Source organism: Takifugu flavidus, chromosome 19 (assembly GCF_003711565.1).
Source record: "Takifugu flavidus isolate HTHZ2018 chromosome 19, ASM371156v2, whole genome shotgun sequence".
Lineage (NCBI taxonomy): Eukaryota > Metazoa > Chordata > Actinopteri > Tetraodontiformes > Tetraodontidae > Takifugu > Takifugu flavidus.
This window is the reverse complement of record NC_079538.1, coordinates 4033783-4055760: the sequence shown is the minus strand read 5'-3', so window position 1 is coordinate 4055760 and position 21978 is coordinate 4033783. Positions and strand designations below refer to the sequence as shown.

The following is a 21978-nucleotide window of genomic DNA, read 5'->3' as shown; positions in this document are numbered from 1 at the left end:
TAAACCACCCTATATGTAGAGAATAATTGAGCTACTTTTGTCGCCCGTCTTTCCACCAAGCTACTCAGAATCATTGCTATCATAGTCGAGTCGGAAGACTTGTTGACTAAAAGAACGAGCGAGTAACATCGACTTTTATGTTTGGGCAAATGATGATGTCGCTAAATTTAGAAGTTGCTTGTTTGTTTCAGAGTTTAATGGTTCTCTGCACCAACAGTGATGCTTATTTAGCCAGGGAGGGGAGGGAGGGAGGGGGGGGGGGGGGAGGGGGGGAAGGGGAGAGGAGAGAGAGGGAGAGAGGGAGGGAGGGGAGGGAAAGAGGGGGGGGGGGAGGGAGAGGAGAGAGAGAGGGGAGAGAGAGAGGGAGGGAGGGAGAGGGGATGAGGGAGAGGGAGGGGGGGAGGGAGGGAGGGAGAGAGAGGGAGGGAAAGAGGGGGGGAGGGAGGGAGAGTGGAGGAGGGAGGGAAGAGGGGAGGTGAGGAGGGTAAGGGAGGGAGGGAGAGGGGAGGAGAGGGAGGGAGGGGGGGAGGGAGGGAGAGGAGGGGGAGGGAAAGAGGGGGAGGGAGGGAGAGATGGAGGGAGGGAGGGAGAGGGAGGAGAGGGAGGGAGGGAGGATGGGAGGAAGTGAGAGAGGAGAGAGAGGGAGGGAGGGAGAGGGAGGGAGGACGGGGGGTCATTATGAATGAAACCATTTTAGATGAGAAACCATTTTTATTTCTGTTGCAGTCAAATATTCTAATTTTGCGGCAGCATGAATGGTGAAGTTGTGGTGGGTTAAATAGTGCTGGTAACTGGTGATGTTAACTGGTGATGTTAACTGGTGCTGGTAACTGGTGATATTAACTGGTGCTGGTAACTGGTGCTGTTAACTGGTGCTGGTAACTGGTGATATTAACTGGTGGTGCTGGTAACTGGTGCTGGTAACTGGTGATATTAACTGGTGCTGGTAACTGGTGATATTAACTGGTGCTGGTAACTGGTGATGTTAACTGGTGCTGGTAACTGGTGCTGGTAACTGGTGATATTAACTGGTGCTGGTAACTGGTGCTGTTAACTGATGCTGGTAACTGGTGATATTACTGGTGCTGGTAACTGGTGATATTAACTGGTGCTGTTAACTGATGCTGTTAACTGATGCTGGTAACTGGTGCTGGTAACTAGTGATATTAACTGGTGCTGGTAACTGGTGCTGGTAACTGATGCTGGTAACTGGTGCTGTTAACTGGTGCTGGTAACTGGTGCTGTTAACTGATGCTGGTAACTGGTGATATTACTGGTGCTGGTAACTGGTGATGTTAACTGGTGCTGGTAACTGGTGATATTAACTGGTGATATTAACTGGTGCTGTTAACTGGTGATGTTAACTGGTGCTGGTAACTGGTGCTGGTAACTGATGCTGGTAACTGTGTGCTGTTAACTGATGCTGGTAACTGGTGATGTTAACTGATGCTGGTAACTGATGCTGGTAACTAGTGCTGGTAACTGGTGCTGTTAACTGGTGCTGTTAACTGGTGCTGGTAACTGGTGGTGCTGGTAACTGATGCTGGTAACTGGTGATATTAACTGGTGCTGGTAACTAGTGCTGGTAACTGGTGATATTAACTGATGCTGGTAACTAGTGCTGTTAACTGGTGCTGTTAATTGGATCTGGTAACTAGTGCTGGTAACTGGTGCTGGTAACTAGTGCTGGTAACTGGTGATATTAACTGGTGCTGGTAACTGGTGATATTAACTGGTGCTGTTAATTGGTGCTGGTAACTGGTGCTGGTAACTAGTGCTGTTAACTGGTGCTGGTAACTGGTGCTGGTAACTAGTGTTGTTAACTAGTGCTGGTAACTGGTGATATTAACTGGTGCTGATAACTGGTGCTGGTAACTAGTGCTGTTAACTGGTGCTGGTAACTGGTGCTGGTAACTGGTGCTGGTAACTGGTGATATTAACTGATGCTGGTAACTGGTTCTGGTAACTGTTGCTGTTGCTGTTAATTGGATCTGGTAACTAGTGCTGGTAACTAGTGCTGTTAACTGGTGCTGTGACCTTTCTGTAACCGGGCAGAGTGAAGATGGAGCGGATCAGGACAGCCCAGAGGAGGGGACCCCAGCCAGCCCCCGCAGCAAGCGCAGAGTGGGCCGTCCTGGCAGGAAACGTAAACAGCTGCTTCCTGTGAGTGCTGCCATTACAGGCTGCTGTCGGCCGCTCAGGCTCCTCTGAGTCCAGCAGACGTCCTCAACGGTCCTGCTGCTTCCCTCTCTCCTTTCTCCCTCGTCATCATGCTAACTGCTAACACAACACAAACACTTTTGTATGAACGCACACACATCGTGTTGTGGTGGCCTTTGCTGCCTGAACGTGTGTTGAGCTGTGTTGGTCGGTGTGAGTTCTGAAGTCTCGCTGGACCCCAACATGTGTTTCCACGTACGCTTGTGGTTATTGGTGCACCTCTGTCAGAAGAAGCTGCGTTAGCGTTAGCACGCTTTACTTTAGCCCTGTTCTTAAAGCAGCAGTGAAGGAGAGAATCATCAAACAAGCACTGATTAACAGAAGGTGAACGGGGCTCCTCTGGATCCTCTGTGGATCCTCTGTGGATCCTCTGGATCTTCTGGATCCTCTAGATCCTCTGGATCTTCTCTGATCCCCTGGCTCCTCTGGATCCTCTGGATCTTCTCTGATCCCCTGGCTCCTCTGGATCCTCTAGATCCTCTGGATCTTCTCTGGCTCCTCTGGATCTTCTGGATCCTCTGGATCTTCTGGATCCTCTAGATCCTCTGGATCCTCTCTAGATCCTCTGGATCCTCTGGCTCCTCTAGATCCTCTGGCTCCTTTAGATCCTCTGGATCCTCTCTGGCTCCTATGGATCCTCTGGATCCTTTAGATCCTCTGGATCCTCTAGATCCTCTAGATCCTCTGGATCCTCCCTAGATCCTCTGGATCTTCTCTGATCCTCTGGCTCCTCTGGATCCTCTAGATCCTCTGGCTCCTCTGGCTCCTCTGGATCCTCTTTGGATTCTCTGGATCTTCTGAATCCTCTAGATCCTCTGGATCCTCTCTGGCTCCTCTGGATCTTCTGGATCCTCTGGCTCCTCTAGATCCTCTGGATCCTCTCTGGCTCCTCTAGATCCACTGGATCCTCTGGATCTTCTGGATCCTCTGGATCCTCTGCTGAGTGAGAGATTCCAGTTTAGCTGATTTTGAACGCTGAGTGGTAATAAAAGAAAACTCTAATACATTAATACTAAAAGGGAAACAGTAGCAATGTCAGCTGAATTAGACGTCTTGTGTTGGAATTCCGAGCTTGGAATGTGTGTGTTTCTTCCAGTGCTGCATTCAGGGCTGAATTGGAACGTGTCTGTTCAGGGGTGTCCCTGGCGTGTTGCCATGGCAGCAGCAGCATCAGTAATGATAGTGATACCGCCCAGCGGTCAGCGCTGACTCGGCCCGTGATGACGATGACACGTTCACCACGTGCGCAGTGCTCGCCTCTCCCACTCCTGCAGTGACTCCATGGAGCCATGAATTGTGAGCTGTGAACCTCACTCTTGCTTCACCCACTGCAGCTTTTTCCCACCTTTCCTGGATTTCCCTGCCTCCCTCTCTCTCCCTCTCTCTCTTTTTCCCGTCTTCTCTATCCCGTGAGGCTAAATGTGGCTCCACTTCCGGTCTCTCTCCTCTCATGTGTGGAGCAGCTGGTGGTTCCTCTCGGTGTGTGCGTTGGGGTGTATCACGACCTTTTCTTGTGTAACTTAAATCAACCTTTAGTGTGTTCAGGGTCTCCATTAAACGCACCGTCTGGCCCAGTTAAAGGATGCTGGAACACCACTGCTGGTTTATTGTCTGCACTCAGTGGTCACGGCAACATTGTAAAATAATGTCACAAGCAATAATAATCTGACAATCTTTCAATAAAACCTGACCTTATTGGATTATTAGCAACTGTTTTTCATATTCTTTGTAGTCATTTTCCCAAACTAAACTCCCCTGGATGCATCCGAACATCATTTTTCTTAATCAGGGTCCAGAGGTGCTGGAGTCGGTCCCAGCAGTCCCAGTAAGAGGCAGGAATACTCACCATTCATTGACCCACTCACACCTCTTAAGTCTTGCAACATAAACTTAATAAAGCTCCGAAGAACGCAGTGTTGCCATGGAAAATCCCCAGAGGTTTCTTTATTCCGGACGTTCTTGAACGCCTCACACTGAGGCTCTGCAAGCGTGAGGTGTGAAGATTTATTTTCTCCTCATCTTGAGTTGGGATCCAGTTTGTTTGGTGGGGGTTTCCTGCTCGGCGCTGCCTCGTGCCCTTTTGGCTCACAGCTGTATAATCACAGCTGTGCACGCCTGAATTCACACGTGAATTCATGGTGGTCTGATGTTTAATGATAATAATTAGGGTCCTCGCTAGGAACTAATTAGGAGTTTTTCATTTGTCTGAACATGTTTAGAGACAAATATTCACACAGCATTCACTGAAATATTTAATATTTGGTGTTCCGCTCTGCTTCCATGCTCCAAACACGTGCACGTTGGGTTGGAACTAGCTGGTTACCAGGAAGTAAAAGCCTTTTCATCTAGTCTAACATGCACATACAGCCCCAAAAGCTGCCAGAAATGCAACAACAACCTGCCATGACATCACTGCTGAATCTGGCCGGAGATGCACCGTGACCCCCCCCAACCCCCCCCCCCCCACACACACACACACACACACACACACACACACACCGGGTCATCAGTGTCTCATCCAACCTAGAAATTGCCCTTGGCTGGATTTGCATGGGAGCTTATTTTAGAGCGAGTAAAGTCGGGTACTTTCCACGCGATCTCACCCAGGCTGAAGTTTGGCGCAGACGGGGGAGGAAGTGCAGTTGTTTGGCGGGGTGAAATCAACAAAACGGCCGTTTCCACCAGGGAGGTTGCGTGCCGAGCCTGCGTCTCCACTCTGCCATATCTCAGTTTTAAAGCTGCATGGAGCTGCTGCCGATCCGTGAAACCCAACTAATGTACCTGCTCTCGCAGAAGGAAGCGTACGCCACTTCCTGTTTAGTCAAAATGGCTTGTTTGTGAAGAACGTGGAAACAAATAGCTGTTCAAAGGCATCCAGATATTTCGCTCAGGATTCTTTTGGACCAAACATGGGCTGAATTTTATTGAAACTCAACATGTGACCAAAAAGATGACTGCAAGTCCAGATCCTACTGTTTCTGCTGAATGTGTAAGTAGTCAGTTGTTTGCTTAAAAAGTAGTCGTAGGTGCTGATTTAGGCTCTAATGTTAAATCAACTCTTTATGCAGCTTTAAAATTGTATACGGCTCAGGCAAAGAGCGCACGGCGACTGAATACGCTCATTTTATTTTGAGTTAAAGACATGTATTCATCTTGATTTAGCCATTCCATTCTTCTGATTATTTTCTAGGGTCGTAAACCTTCGGCTGAGCTTATTTTTTAACCCAGAACCATTTTTTGTAGCAAGTTGCAAATTATTTGCCTGCGTTTGCGCGTATTCGTCATCATCTTGAATTTCGGTACTTGATTAAACGTTATACGTGGAATGGTTATTTTAGCAGAAGAGTTTGTTTTTAAAAGAATGGTGTGCATATTTAGGGTTAACTTGCTAATGAGGCCTACACTCAGCGTTAGCTTTAGCATTTAGCCTTCAAACAAACACTCTAAAAATGTTTCTACCAAAATGATGTTCAAGTGTTTGAATGACTGATTGAATGACTGACTGATTGGATTATTCTCGTTCTTTTGAGCTTTTATTTACATTTATTGTGACTTTTAGCCATTTGAGCTGGGGACAAACCCCTCCTCCCCTCCAAATTCAGTTCTATGTAAAGTGGCTCTATAAAAGAGTTGAGACCTTTCAGATGTTAATGAAATGTTCTTGAGCACGCTTAATTCAATATATGATGATGGTGTAATAACAGCAGTGCCGATACGCTGCTCCTGATGATCCCGATGTATGTTACAATGACACAATAAATATCCAACACAGTTTCAAAGCCCCGTTCCAGTCTGAGTAGCCAGTGTTAAACACGTGTACCGGGGTCGTAAAGTTTGCCCCGGAGGCCCGTTTCACCCTGGATGTGCTCAGCCTTTTACAGGCCTCCTCACCTGCTCATTAGTCTTTGGGGGCTCGTTCGTCCCAGCTAGCAGAGACGTAGCCGTCGAGTTGGACGTTACATTGGACAAGTTAGAAGTTTTTCATCTGATAAAAAGCCTGCTGGTCTTGTAACGACTACAGTATAACAACATCAACACTACTGAGCTCTAAACCATGAGCTCTTGTAACCAGAGTGCAGCTGTTATAACGTCTGTTCTGGTGCATGAATTAATAACAACAATAATAACAACTCGTGCAGTTTCTATTATACGATGATCACCATTTTAAGCTTGATTTATTATTTGAATTACACATTATCAGCATTTTTTACGGCATTAATGGAGTTCATGTATGGTTATTTTACTAATCCCATGTGGTCTCATTCCTCTGGATGGATCTGTTTGGAATTATGCTAACGAGGCAGACTAATGTATGCGGCCTTGGTTCGCCGTGGGCCTAAATGTGTGCATGGGTTTATGTGTGTATTAAAAGTCGAACCCTTTGATGAGTCCAGACGACAGCCAGCGCCACGTTCCTCAGATCTACGCTGTGTTCATTTCCCAGGAGATGGCGACTTCTGACCCCTGTGCCAACGCACCCCCGACACCGCCCGAGGAACCAGAACCCTCCCCGTCCCCTCGCAAAAGGCGTGGGCGTCGGAGACTAGAACAAACGGAGAGGAACAAGGGTACCTTCCCATCTAATGATAATTAAACATGTCTGATTGGTGTGAGTTACAGCAGCAGGCCCTTGTGGTGCACTTTGACTACTTCCACAAGCTATTTCTCTATTTTCGATGTCAGTGCCAGCACAAAGTGATGACAACCATGACTTTACCTCTTTGTTAAGATTACAAATGAACATTTCCTCTTATTTCCTCTCCTGCAGATGAGCCAGACGACAGAAACTGCGACTCCCCCAGAGAGGTGCGGAGAGACCAAACCTGTTGCTTTCCGTGTGTTTTGCATATAAAGGAGCATGAAGACGAAAGAACCGAGACGTCACCTGCATCCTCCGTGTGTGTGCAGGGCGAGACTGGGAGGCTGCGGAGGAGGCCGGTTCCCAGGGTGACTTTCCAGGCCGGAGATCCATATTACATCAGCAGGAGACAGAGGGAAGAATGGCTGAGCCGCTGGAAGATGGAGGTGGGGAGGAAACAGGAGTGTGCCGCTAACGTGGTGGCTTTTATTGAATGCAACACAATAAAATGGCCAATTTTGACATTCTTTGGTTATTGTTTTGTCACATTAATGCTTTTTTTGATTTCAATGGGTGCTTTTTCTCCCTTAATGCACACGTTTAGGCTCTGTTGCACCACGCTGGATGCCACACTGCTCTGCTAAATGTCCTTTCAGCCATCACTGCTTCTCAACTGGCCAGTATATATATGCTGTATATATATACATACATTCTATGTGCCCTCATCACCCAGTTTGACTATGGAGTCTTTCCCCCTTTTCTTCTTTTGTGTGTTTATACTGGGAGGGTGTGGACTTCCCTTCCTTCCAAACACTCACAGTTCCTTCGGTCTCTGCGGCTGCTTCCACAGACATTTGGTTTCTCCCAGTTGGTCGACTGTTGCTCTCACTGCTGCACTGGTGGACGCTGCTCTTTTAGACGAGGTCTCAGAAACATAAAGGGCCATTGATCACATGATGGTTGATGATGGTCTCCAGGCAGGTAGGAGAAAACCGAGTTGTTGCATGAGCGATAACAGCTGTGGAGTGTGTAGAGGTCAGACAGCCAGGGTGTGAGGTCAGGAGAGGGAGACTCATCAGGTCGGTTCACACACACCAGAAACTGCAGGCGTGTGTGTGAAGTGGCTGTTAGACCACCAACAATATCACAAAACCAAAACTATTTTAACCGGAGATGTTCAGGGAACTGCTGATGTTCCTCGGCTGTAATTGATGCTGATGAAAGCGTGGAAACTCCGTGTGTTGATGATGTCAGAGGCTCTCCGGCCCTCCTAATCCTTCTCTCCTCGCTTGCCGGGCAAAGCCGGGTTCATCTCGCGGTCAGGGACGGTCGGGCTCGTGAAAGGGGGCGGGGCTTACCAAACGGCTCAGTGACAGGGTCATAAATGCAGGGGTGAAAGGTCACGGGGAGGTGGGACTGAGAGTGAAAAGACTGACCAAGCTTTGGAATTTCAGCGTCGTAACTCCATTTTTCCGTTATCTTCTTTGATGTTGGGGTCAGCGAGACACATGAATCCACCTCACAAACATCTCAGAGTCGCTAACTGACCTCAACGACCTCTGCCGTCATGTTTCCGTATTTCTGCTCCATATTTTGATGAAACATAGCAGAAACCGCAGCAATCGGAGGAAGATTTTCCAACATTTTGTAACATTTATTCTGCATTTTGATTTAATTTTTATTCAGGAGAATCTCGAGTCTCTGCAGAGCTTTTCCACGTCTGTGATTGGACGCTGCAGTTTGGCAGAAAGAAAATAGTTCCCATATGAACCTGCTGGGAAGAGGGTCTGTGGAATATCAGGAGTCTCCGGTCCTGATCCCTGGAATGAAACCTGGCTGTTGGCTTTGCTGCTCTGAGCAGCACGAGCAGCATCATCTGCTTTGAGGAACACGTCTCCAAGAGCCAAGCGGCTTAAAAAGAGATAAATATTCCATAAAACACAGATTAGTGTGTTGATACTACTTCCTTGAAACAAATCTGACGAAACGTCTGATCCTGGAGCGCCGAGCCAGAGTTCATCTCACTGTGATCCGGCCCTTTGCTGCCCCATTGCTTTGTTTCCCTAATTGCTCTCATCAAGGAAGCGAACCAAAGTAGATTTCATTTGTGGTGTCCGTCAGCCTGGCCGGTGAGAATTTTAGGAGTTCAAGGATGAGCGGGAGCAGGGAACGCTGACCTTGTGACCCGCGGGTCAGAGAGCCCAGAGAACTGCCCCACACTCGCCCCTCCCACTTCTTCCCATCTGTTTCTCCCTTTGTTTCATGGGAGTGGGGCAGAACTTTCCCCCAACGTGGACAGTGAGAGGGTTCCTAGAGGATCCGCTATTGTGAGGCTCTCTCTTCATCACACGTCGTTAAAAAAGTCTTTTATTTTACAAAGAAGGAAGGAAATCAAAGCATCCTACTCATAAACCCAAAGTGATAATTAAGCCTGTTGTGAGGAGATGAGCCGAGTGTCCTCCAGGCTCCTCCTCTGATGGAGACTCCACAAACATCTTCATCTAATAGGTTGTTTTACCGGCTGCTAACATTATTTAATTAAATATTTTTCTGTAACGCTGAATATGGGGAGACGTTACCAAGAGAAGCCGTCTAGAAATCCTGATTTGATGGTTCTATAATTCCCAAAAACATGGAAATGACCTGCCCGAGCATTTGGGAGCCATAAAACAAGATCCAATTATATTCTGCACGGAAATTCCTTTTCTTTTGTTAGTGACAGGAAACTAAAAATCAAGAAGGATGTTGGTTTTAACAGTTGGGTCGTTTAAGTCCAGCGGTGATGAACCTGCTTGTTTTTGTCTCTGTAATTGGCAGATAATTAATTGCATAGATGTTGGATAAATCCTTTGGAATTTTTCTTCCTAAACATTTAATGACGATAGTATCCAATGTAAAATGGCAGAGGATCTTTATTTGTAGTGAGGGTAAGTAGTTAAATCAAATCTCCTGTAATAACAGGAGGATGTTAGTTCTGGTGAACACAAGTCCGTCGTCTGCTTAAACTCTCGCTTGGATCCACATTCCTCTTCTCTCCGGCGCTCCTCCCGTGTCCTGAGCCAGGGGCTCGGAGAAATGGAGCGAACAGGACCAGACCTGCCGAGTAGAGCAGGTTTGGTCAGATTCTGTTTTGATTCTGCTTTACCCCTCTGCTGCACACGCTCATCATCTTCTCCGTCTGCTCTTCATCTGTTAGCGTTAGCGTCAGCGTGCAGAACAATGGTTCCTCGTCTTTTTGCCATTATTGAGGCACAATTCTACAGCTTCTATTTGACATCGATACTCAGACTGATGGTCGCCCAGTTACAGAGGTGATGGCGCCTCTCCAGGAAGCTCCTGTTTCTCCTCCATCCAGTGTGAAATCAACCAATGTGACAGAAGGTTTTCTACCATTCTGCAGTGTGTCCATCCTCACCCGGCAGTTTGTGTGTCTTGAGTCTATTTGTGTGTTGTTTCATGCGTCATTATTGTGTTGTGGCTGCAGTGACTGAAGAAGACGCCCGGCACTCAAAGAATTGTCTCCTTTCGTGTGTGTGTACGGATATTTGCAGTCTTTTTCCAGGGACTTTTGTACTTCTTTTAGTTCTTGACATTAAATGAGCTGGATGCAGTGAAGGTTAAAGGAAGGAGGACTCAGACTTCCCACTTTTCTGAGCGATATCTGCTCTTCTCCTCCCTCGTCATCCTTGACTCGCTTTCTGTCTGTATTGAATTCCTATTTATAATTTAATCCTATTACTGTCTCTCTTTGTTTCTCTCTCGCTGTCCTTCCTGAACTGAACCCGTTGAACCCCCCCCTCCCCCCCCACTTCACCGCACCCTCTCTCCCCGCTCACTTCCTGTTTGGAGTAACAATTAAGCGATTGTTCCACGTCCTCCTGCCACCTTCGGTCCGTGGACGAGTCTCAATGATCAGAAGTATTTGTCAGGGTTTTTGCAGAAGATGCTGAGGCATCATTCCAAAGTTCCAGCTCTTAGCGTCCTTACTCAGAAGTTAACGTTTCTAAAGAATGGCACGTCGATGATGTCATAGGTGCGCATTTGTGTCAGCTCGTAGTGATTTTGGGCTTCGTGTGTAGTCGCCTCACCGTGGTTCGTTTGAGCTGCGTACGACCGGTGGAGGAGGAAGCAGCAAGAGAGGTCACGTCTGCGTCCTTCTGATTGCTCTTCTCTTCGCAGGCAGAGCGGCGAGCCTACAGAGAAGCAGAGATCAGCATGATGGACGACATTTCCGAGGCAGACTCTCACAAAGAGGAGGAGCCAGCCAGCCCAGCCCCGCCCCCTTCCCAACACACAGACCCCGCCTCTCCCACCGTGGCCGTGACCCCGGAGCCGGTGGTCAGAGGTGAACAGGCCACCCCTAGTGAGATAGAGTACCAGGTAAATGACTTGGACCGCCTTCGTATACAAGTGGAAGCTAATTATTAACCATATGCAAGATTTAAGATAAAATGCTGGCGGAGGGACAAGCGTCCGTCTGCAGCTTTTGTTGGACTCACACACTCCTCAAAACCACTGGAGAAGCATTTCCTAGTGTGTGTGTGTGTGTTTTCATAAAAGTTCCAAATGGAACTTGTTACATGTCACTATTACACCGTGCCCTTTAAATAAAGGAGTCACGTAAAGTAGAGGAAGACGTAGAGGAAACAACACCGACATCTTTAGGTGATGATATTCCAGATGATCGAGACTGGAATCATTTAGGAGCTTTAATGTCTCCATGATCCTCTTTAAAGACACTTTTCTAAGGGTTAATATTATGACTATTATTATGGTTACGTTATTGTTCACATCTCGAAGGTCCGCCCGGATTCAGCACCCTTTTTGACGAGCACTCTGTCTTTTCTGCACCTGCTGACAGGATGGCCGAAGCTTCGGCATCGGAACGTTGGTGTTTGGGAAGCTGCGGGGTTTCTCCTGGTGGCCCGGCCGGATCGTCTCCTGGTGGATGAGCGGTCGGAGTCGGGCAGCTGACGGAACTCGCTGGGTGATGTGGTTTGGAGACGGAAAGTTCTCTGTGGTGAGCAGGCTTACTGAGCAGGATCCTGTCCTGAGGTCTGCTGACACATGTGGTTTTTCCTTTTCATCCTTCTAATGCTCCTTCGGTTTTGTTGTTGTGCAGGTCTGCGTGGAGAAGCTAATGCATCTGAGTTCTTTTTCATCCGTCTTCCACCAGCCAACCTACAACAAACAGTCCATGTACAGAAAGGCCATCTTTGAGGCTCTACAGGTAGCAGTCCCAGCATTCAAACCGTGCTTCCTCACGGCGGGGGGGGGGGATCAGCTGTTTAGTGAAATATCTAAAGTACCAAAACACAGCAAGTCATTTGACGTCCAGTCCTGCATTACCCACCAAAATACACGTTTTAAAAAGGCATTTCCATCTTTGTCACCTTGATGTTTCCCCCCATAGTAACAGTGAAGGTGTCGTCATATTAGCTTTAGCCGCTATTTCACTGAGGAAAGTCCTGTTTTCATATAAATCCTGTTCCAATTTAGATACAGTTGGATAAAATAGGCATAATTAGTGGAAATGAACAGAGCTGTACCTGAAAACACCAGTCGTTAGTCTTTGGGCCTGATTTACTAAGACTCAATTGTGTACTCGTGATAAGAATTTGTGCACTTGGTTTGTGTGCGTTTTGCAGGTTATCTACTAAGAAAAACTGCCCAAGTGACTACAAATGCACACGGACTATTTAAATAAGGAGCTTGCACCATTTCCATGGACGAGCAGCAAAAAAAACGCTAAATAAAATTGGAAGTGTGAATAGAGGAGACAAATAAACACTTAAACGATGTCCAAAAGAGAAATCTAAACATATTAAAACAAAATCGCACACGGAGCCACATCTGAAGTAAACGCCGTCGAACAGCGAGGCAACAGCGGAGGACGTAAAAGTTAGGTGGCCCAGAACAAAAGCAGAACCCAACAAACCAATGAGGCTGGTGCGCTCCAGCGGGACACTGGGACGTTGCTGCGCACGCCAAACATCTGCTCAGCGCCACGCCGGGCGCCGGCACCCACAGCCAGCCTACGATTACGCCTCCGTCGCCCCTAAAGCCAACGTTTCTGTACCTTCTGCATGTCAGCGGTTATTCCTTCCATGGAATACCTGGCGGGGCGACATGTCCCCACCCCCTGCGTTTCCCTGTCTCCTCCATGATGACAGCAGCCTACCCCCAACCACCTCTTATATGTAGCCACGATCGCAACCGTCCACGTTAACTCGATCGCTGCAGACTTCGTTTAGATCGTTTAGACTTTGACTTTAGTTTCCACACAGTTTAGGACACTCAAAGCTTTAGTGAATCAGGCCCTTTGTGTTCAGTGTGTGTGTTATAGATCCTCGTTCTCTGAGCGGTTGTAACAGGATTATCACATGTGTTGGTGTGACATGTAGGTGGCCAGTGTAAGGGCGGGAAGGCCAGTTCCTTCCTGTGACTCAAGCGATGATGCTGACGGAGTAGAGATTCAAACCAGACAGATGATCGAGTGGGCCATGACCGGCTTCCTGCCGACTGGTCCACAAGCTCTGGACCCTCCAGAGGGTAAAACAATGCAGCAAAATCTTTTTAATCGCACACAGCAAAGAATCCCTTGTGTCCAGTTATGTGAACCTCATTCTTGAGTCACTGGAGAACCCACAGACACGAGTTCCACAGCAGATGAGACTGTTCACCACAGCTTCCACTCAAAGCCAATAGTTCTCTGCTGGACTATTCCAACAGGTGAACAGAACCCCTACAAGGAAGTGTACCCAGAAATGTGGGCCGAGCCTGAGGCTGCTTACACACCCCCGCCTGCCAAGAAACCACGCAAGAATGCAGCTGAAAAGGCGAAGATCAGAGAGGTCATCGATGAAGGCACCAGAGGTGGGAACGCCGTTTCGGGTTTCTCAGCTTTCGAGGGAACGGAAAGTCTGATTTGGCTGAAATAATGTCAGAAATCCGGGTTGTCTTCCTGTTATTTAAGCTAATGCTACCTTAGCAAGACTCCAGACGCTGTTGTTAAATGCAGGTAACTGCTCTGTGTGTCGTCTGTGTCGCTGAGGTGGTGTGTGTTGTGTTCCAGAGAGACTCATATGTGAGATAAAGAAGAAGACCAGAAACATTGAAGGTAAAGGTTCCACAACATGACATTTGGCTGATAAAACAGCAGTGACGATAGACGATGATACATTTGTAATTGTTCATTGTGTTTAGAATCTCAGTCTGTCGTTTAACAGACGGACTGGACGCATGATGTCTGTGGTGTTTGTGTTTGTGCAGATATCTGCATCTCCTGTGGAAGCCTGAATGTCTCTCTGGAGCACCCCCTCTTCGTAGGAGCCATGTGCCACGGCTGCAAAGTAAGAGCGAGTATTGCGCCTCACATGTACAGGGAAGGAAGAGCCTGTTGTTCTGTAGCCTTCCTGAACACTTGTTTCAGTGTTTCACCGACTTGTTTCCACCGTTTTTCCAGAACTCCTTCCTGGAGTGCGCCTACCAGTACGACGATGACGGCTACCAGTCCTACTGCACCATCTGCTGTGGAGGCAGAGAAGTGCTCATGTGTGGCAACAACAACTGCTGCAGGTCCGTACGGCCCCAGTCTGGTTCTGGTTCTGCGATTCTCTTGTGGTCGGGGCACAGTTTTCTATTTCACATCAACAGAAACAACTCAGCCATAAATGCCAGACATATTTATTTTACCCTTTGTTGGAGACTGAGTTGGCCAACTTATCCAGAGAATATTTATTTAGTTTATTTTGTCGTCCGTACTTTGACCTTTTGACTGTAAAGGCATGTGGAGACATGCAACCACCTCAACACAGAGTCATGTGGGGTTAGAAGGAGTACTGCGACCCTCCTACAGCTTAAAAATACTTCAAGTCTAATTATTGCTGTTGCTAATAAAACCCCTTCTATAATAATAATAATAATAATAATAATAAACACTGAAATACAAGTACGTCAGATGGAAGAGGACATGAAAAATGGTCTCCTCTGTTCCTGGGTTATGTCGCAATAGAAACTTCGACAAAAACATGTGAATGATGTCCACTTTTTTCTCCGTACAACTGTAAATGGGTTAATTTAAATTGATATCGTCACATCTGTTGCGTTAATGCGCTCTGGCGCCGCCTTGCGGTCATGGGGGTTAGTGCACCCCTTTGTCTTGAGCAATAATCTTAAGACTAAAGTTGAGAAGATTATTTAAATCTCATCAAATGTCAGAGATTCAGGGGCCACCACTGACTTAAAGAATCATCTCTCAATAAGTTATTTTTTAAAAACGTGGATTCATCTTTGTAAATAACTGTATATACATATTCATGAGCATATATAGAAGACAAACCATGTTCTCTCTCTCTTCTGTGCAGGTGCTTCTGTGTGGAGTGTGTGGACCTGTTGGTAGGAGCTGGATCGGCAGCAGCAGCTATCAAAGAGGACCCCTGGAACTGCTACATGTGCGGACCACGCAGCACCTACGGCTTATTGAGGAGAAGAGACGACTGGCCCAGTAGACTACAACACTTCTTTGCCAACAACCATGAGCAGGAATTTGTGAGTATCTGTATATGAAGATACTGCGGAGCACGCTGCCCCGGTGGAACTGCAGCAACAATCTGGCCTAGAAAACGTACATTTTGGACCACTTATCATCGAACTCTAACCTTGTTCTCTGCTTTAGGAACCAGCCAAGCTGTATCCCCCAGTTTCAGCAGAAAAGAGAAAGCCAATCAGAGTTCTCTCTCTATTTGATGGTATTGCCACAGGTATGTCAGTGTCACTGCAGCAAAAATATGTTCCAGAATTACCCAATAAAGCACCGGATGACTTTATTTTTGGTGCAAATGTGGTTAGATCTTACAAACCTGGTGCAGATGTGGTTCTAAAGGTGCATCCAGGACCCTTCATTCCTTCATTTATTGATTCCAGTAAACAAGTGTGCAAGCTGTGAGTTTGTATAACATAAACACATTCCTACCGATCTTGGTAATGAATGTTTTATTTCCCAGGATATTGTGCACTAAACACACTTTAATGTGCACCAGAACTTTACTCATTAATCTGGTTGGAGATGTTCCAGTAAATAAATGCACAGTAAATAAAATGAAGCGCCCTCTGCTGGTCAGGAGCTCAAACTAAATCTGCAGGCTTCTGCCTCTGCTCAGGTCTGTTGGTGCTGAAGGATTTGGGCATCCAGGTGGACAAATATGTGGCATCTGAAGTGTGTGAAGACTCCATCACTGTTGGCATGGTTCGACATCACGGTCGCATCATGTACGTGGGAGACGTGCGCAATGTGACGCGTAAACATGTGAGCAAGGTTCCTTCCTAACAGACAAAATAGTCTTCTCAGCTACTGTGGAAGGTCTGACTCAGAACACACAGTCCTCATGCTGACTTGTTGTGTTTGGCTGGTTAGATCGAAGAGTGGGGACCATTTGACCTGGTGATAGGAGGAAGCCCCTGCAATGACCTCTCCATAGTCAACCCTGCAAGAAAAGGCCTGTATGGTGCGTTTAAGTACAGAAACAACACACATTGTTTTCAATTCCTGTAGAAACAGAGTTTCAGTATTGAAGATGAATGCGGCTCAACTGAAAATTAACCCGGTACGCACATATACCACACATATATAACATAGATGCTCTGTTTCTCCTCTGTTTAGAGGGAACTGGACGTTTGTTTTTCGAGTTTTACCGTCTGCTACACGAGGCTCGACCAAAGCTGGGTGATGAGCGGCCGTTCTTCTGGCTCTTTGAGAATGTGGTCGCAATGGGGGTCAGCGACAAACGTGATATTTCCCGTTTTCTAGAGGTGATTTAAACCCCTGCTCCTTACAGTGGTAGAATGGAACAGGAAGTAACCCTGCTGCTCCCCTTTTAGTCGAACCCAGTCATGATTGATGCTAAGGAGGTCTCTGCTGCGCACCGCGCCCGCTACTTCTGGGGGAACCTTCCAGGCATGTCCAGGTAATCAAATCGAACGTCTCCGGTGTGAGGCGAATGCTCTGCTGTAGTTCAATTACACAAATCATGAAAACATTTTCTTCTTTGCTTGTTTTTGTTACTGGCAGACCTCTGTCTCCCATGACCAACGATAAGCTGGATCTGCAGGAGTGCCTGGAACACGGACGTGTAGCCAAGGTAACGCTGTCAGTGTGGACGCGGGTGCGCTTGCTCGCTGTAATAGGCTGCAGACCCTGTCGATGCTGCGTCTGAGTGGGTTCAGTGCGTGTGACAAAGAGCTTTGCTCTCGTGCGCCTTTCATATCATCGCTGTGCAAATGGGACATAGCTGTAGGATTAAAATACGTGTGTGTGTGTGTGTGTGTCGGTGTTGATGTGTTTGGCTCTGGATTGTAATTGCAGTTTGAAAAATTGCGGACGATAACAACACGCTCCAACTCTGTAAAGCAGGGGAAAGACGAGCATTTCCCCGTCTTCATGGACAGCAAGGAGGACATCCTGTGGTGTACTGAGATGGAAAGGTACAGTGTGTGTGTCCATAAGTGTGCGTCTGATGTATTTGCGCCACAGAAAATATTCTGCCCACTATTGTTGTACAGATTTCTTAATGGGATTAGTTTGGATGAGGATGCTGTCGTTACACAAACCCAGACCAGTATCCTATAAAAAAAGGTCTAATCCACGTCATCCACGTGGTTCCCTCCCTTTATTGGTGTCTTCTGTGTCTTCAGGGTCTTTGGTTTTCCTGTCCACTACACTGATGTGTCCAACATGAGTCGTCTGGCCAGGCAGAGGCTGCTGGGACGTTCCTGGAGTGTCCCAGTCATCAGGCACCTCTTCGCTCCCCTCAAGGAGTACTTCGCCTGCAACTAGTTACACACCATCAACACTCTCTCTCTGATACACACACACCCCGATAACTATAGTATACAGCTATAGTACAGCTAGTACATGAAGGTTGGGTGATGCAGATGACTGGATGCACACACAGACACACACACATTGTAAAGACTGCTTCCCTCAATCCGATGTATACCACTGGTTGATCATACATTTCCCTGGTGCTACCTTGCTGGGTCAACAAACACACTACACACTCACACATGCTCACACATTTGCACACACACACACACACACACACACAAACACACACACATTTTGGTGCGTTGTCTCTGTACTGTACTTCACACATCACCGTGAATCTGGTGTCTTCTGGCTTTAGAGATCTCAGAGCAGTTGGAGTTTTGACCTCTAGGGGGAGACAAAGACGCTCCATTTGGTTTCAATTTACCAACGAATCACTCTGAATATTTAACTGTAATCATGCCTCGTGCTGAAAGTGTGTTACAGGGCACTGAGCACAAATATTCAAGCACCCTGGTGTTTGTGGTGCTGGTCAGACAGTAACAGTCAAAATGGTGACCCTTTCAAGGTGTTTGGTGCTTTCAGAGAACTCTCTGTTTTATTTGCTACAATCTTGTGTCCTTGATTGGCTGTGAGCCAAATGCTTTTGTGCAGGAGGAGACAAAACCAGGCAAAGAAGAAAAATAATTATTTTTTAGATTTATATGTGAACACACGTGTCTTTGAAACACGGCTACAACTAATCAGCTGCTCTGTGGGTGCAAATGATATTTATCGTTGAGTTCACTCATGGTGGCGTCAAAATCCACACCCTTGATATGATCTGGTCTAATTAGACCAGAAGGAATGGCTTTTAGCTAAATTCTTGCTAGGAAGAATTATTTAACCATCCTCTGTACATATGTGTTTTTATGTCTCGGTATATAGGCTCTAATGAGTAGAAATACCTTTCCTTTGGTCTCACGTGGGCACAGTAACAGGAGAAAAGCTTGACTTTCACCATTACAGAGAGGGACAAAACAACAGGAACTAAAATAATTGAAATCAGGAGAGATTTGATACATATTTTAGCAAGAAGTCGGAGACAGACCCGTGTGCCTTCAGACGTAGCGAATTTACAAAGTAATGGTCTTTAGGAATTTGAGCACCTTCTAGCGGCTCCTGTCATCATCTATTTATATTTTAGTAATAGATATATATTTTGCCTAGCTTTCACTTTGAGTTTCTATACATTTTTTTTTTAAAAGATGATTGCTTCCTATTTGTTTCAGCATTGATTGTACATAAAGGATGGCTACGAGTTAACGTATACTGTGAGCTCTGATCTGTATTCACATTACTCATACACACGTTTATGCCATGGAGAAGCTGTAATCTACAGTCCTGCAGAATGAAAATAGGCGACAATTATAAATGATTTGATCACTTAGCTCATTATAGGTAATATATATTTGAACAGAAGGCTGTACTGTTTATTCTACATTGGGTATTTCATTGCAGCAGCTTTAACGGCAACTCTGTTGGCATCAGCGGTTAAATTCTGCAGAAATACTGTGCTTATTTGAGCTTAACTTTGATCAACGGCTCAGCAAACACTCTGCTGTTATGGGATGTGATGGTCAGGTGTGATAGGAAAAACATGCTCGGCCCTGTTGGGGTCTGACCTGGGCCAGAAGTGAACATGGATCGTATTTCTATTCATATATTTATTCAGATTTCTTTGACAGTGATATGTACAAGAAGGGCGTGAAAGAAAGTTAAAATAAAATGTAAAATTACACTTTTTTGGTTTTCTATTTTGATTGAATTAAACCAGTGCTAATTCATTTGCTTGTAACATAGTTTCCTGGTTCTTTTAAATGGGTTAGTCAGTAAAATTGCAGCGTTTCACATATCAACCTACTTGCGCGTCATTTGTACCTTCAGAGCAGCCAGATTTCAGCGTAACATGAGACTAAAATAGTAGATCCGAGGCTTTAATCTGAAGCTGTGGAGTTATCAGTAGCTTCTCTTGCATTTCAGGTCCTTGCTGCCATTTTCTCTGCTCAGAGTCAGTAGTCAGGTAGTCGCCACACACCAGCTCTTAGAGTTCCTCTCTGACCTTTCTTTACAGGGATCCAAAATGGGCTCAGTTGTGTTCCAGCTCCTTTAATCTGCCAACAGTATGCTGGGTTTCTACTTCCTGTGACTGAAACAGATCGCCCTGTATAAATATGCCCGTATTTCACATGAAAACGATTGTACCATCTGTCTCAGATGTGTCTCCCGCCTTTTGTGGATACATCTCACACAGTCTGTGACCGTACCTAAGAATAGGCCCGTCACAGAAAACATGGCTCAAAAAACAAGCAGACACTCGATGTGTAAATATTATATTTAGGCAGGGCCTTCTTTGAGACAACAGCTCTTTCAGTCTGGTGCTCATGGTCGCCACACGACCATCTTTTTACCAGGAAGCCTTTCGATCCACTGACCTTCCTCAGATAACAGCCAATAACTGGACACATGCAATCTGTTCTCTCTCTCTCTCTCTCTCTCGTGCTCTCTCTCTCTCTCGTGCTCTCTCGCTCTCTCTCTCTCTCTCTCTCTCTCTCTCACACACACACACACACACACATGCAAAAAAACACCAACTTAGTCAACAATAAACCAGCAGGTTCAAGGTTATTTTCAATCATGATTATTCTCTGTTTATACAACCAACCTTCAGGTGCTTTTTAAACTTTTTTACAGTACTCTAGCAGGTTACAGACACACGTTGCTGGAAACGGTACCAACACTTCTGTAAACAACCGTGCGCCATGACACACACACACACACACATACGCATACACACTGTGTTTTTCACCGCTGCCTGTTGCTGTCAGGCGTCCCACGGCGCTGCCAGGTGTGACATCATCACCCTGCGTCGGACGGTGCTCCCAGATCCACCCCCACCCCCTCAATGCTCCCCATCCCCTTCAGGTGCTGCATGTCAGTCAGTCAGTGTAATCTCTGATTCCATGTTAGATTAGGGAGTAATGATCATCATAATAATAATAATGGTAATAATATTTACAATAATAATCTGTTATTGTGCGTGTGTACTGTTCCAGGTTGGTGCTCAGTTCAGTTCAGTCTCAGCCTTGAGAGGAGAGAGAGGGGCTGCAGAATGCATATATTACAGTTAGTATAGTGAGTTGTTCTATTGTACACAAGGGTGACAGAGGAAAACTAAAGAGCTGAAGGAAACTCGTCATCAAGAGTGGGTTGAAATAACACTGCCGAGGCCAAAAGGAGTCCTCAATAAAAACCAGGAGTCCTGTGATTAATGGTTGTTTCCCAAAGGAAAGTGTATCTTTATTCCACCCGGTGGCTTCCAAAAGAACCGTCTGGTCGACTTCCAAGAGCAAGAAAACATTAAAATGCTCAATGTTGTTGCTCTTAAGATTTTCTTTGAAATGTTTAATCTGCAGCTTATGTTACAAATGTCACCAACAACAGTTGAAGTTTTTATGAAAAATCACTAATCGTTCACTCTTAACGATCATTGGGAGTCCTGATCACCAGGATAGTGAACGGATCCGGATGTGTCCGAGCGCCACTGGTCCTGGATGTGGACAGACGGGCTCTGTTATTTCAACACGCTTCCGTTAAGAAGGATGGCGTTGATGTGGGACACGCTGATGACGCTTTTGTTCACCTATCGAGAGCTTTTTGGACTGAGTGAGTGACGCCTTGGGTTTTTTTAACACTGAAACACTCAACAAATATACACAAAACATTTAATAACAAGGCGGACACGTGCACGAGACCTACCAAGATTGTGCTGTGGCGCATTCAGACACTCATCTCATGAATTAAATGAAAGATGAGCTTCTAGTGAAAGGAGGACCCGGTGGTGTTTCAAAAGGTGCTAAAATTTTATCTGAAAATAAGAAAAATATATTGTTAGGAGTATAAATCAAGTTTGTCTTTACAATGACTGTATTTATGTTTGTCGTAGTAATGAAAAGGCACTATTATTATTTTACTCTTGTATGAATATGGACTAATTAAAAAGGCATTTTAACTTTGTACTTGAATAATGTAAGAAAGAAAGGTGAATAAAAGACTGTTTCTTGTGACTTAGTCTAAAGACTCGGCCTAATCTCTGTGTTTGCACTCACACACACACTCACACACGCGTGTGTCAGGCCGCAGTCTCGTCTTCATCTCATCTCCTGTGGTCCTCACGTGTTTGGGATGACCCAGGCCGTCCAACACCGGTGGGTCCTGCACCCCCGTCCTTGTTTACGCTACACACCACTGTTAAATCATCTTTATTATATTTCTACACCTCCATCAGACCAATCTGCCTTTGGAGGCCAAGCTG

General features: G+C 46.1%; 1 protein-coding gene across 7 annotated transcripts in view; it reads left to right on the top strand.

The window, feature by feature from the left end:
* The window catches only part of LOC130516281 (DNA (cytosine-5)-methyltransferase 3A-like), a 28160-nt gene extending 6419 nt beyond the window's left edge, over nt 1-21741 (top strand). The window contains exons 3-23 of one of the 7 annotated variants that reach the window (XM_057017240.1): nt 2056-2163; nt 6665-6788; nt 6989-7026; nt 7129-7245; nt 10979-11179; nt 11661-11819; nt 11922-12029; nt 13204-13351; nt 13532-13675; nt 13875-13919; nt 14072-14151; nt 14265-14377; nt 15166-15349; nt 15477-15561; nt 15961-16106; nt 16215-16305; nt 16461-16609; nt 16679-16764; nt 16869-16938; nt 17211-17281; nt 17492-21741. In XM_057017240.1, the coding sequence (XP_056873220.1) occupies nt 2056-2163; nt 6665-6788; nt 6989-7026; nt 7129-7245; nt 10979-11179; nt 11661-11819; nt 11922-12029; nt 13204-13351; nt 13532-13675; nt 13875-13919; nt 14072-14151; nt 14265-14377; nt 15166-15349; nt 15477-15561; nt 15961-16106; nt 16215-16305; nt 16461-16609; nt 16679-16764; nt 16869-16938; nt 17211-17281; nt 17492-17633 (2409 nt within the window). In that variant the 3' untranslated portion in view covers nt 17634-21741. Of the gene's footprint in view, nt 1-2055; nt 2164-4760; nt 5210-6664; nt 6789-6988; nt 7027-7128; nt 7246-10978; nt 11180-11660; nt 11820-11921; nt 12030-13203; nt 13352-13531; nt 13676-13874; nt 13920-14071; nt 14152-14264; nt 14378-15165; nt 15350-15476; nt 15562-15960; nt 16107-16214; nt 16306-16460; nt 16610-16678; nt 16765-16868; nt 16939-17162; nt 17282-17491 lie in introns of those variants that run through there. The other 6 variants (XM_057017239.1, XM_057017242.1, XM_057017241.1 and 3 more) reach the window with 6 other exon arrangements.
* The last annotated feature ends 237 nt before the right edge of the window (nt 21742-21978 follow it).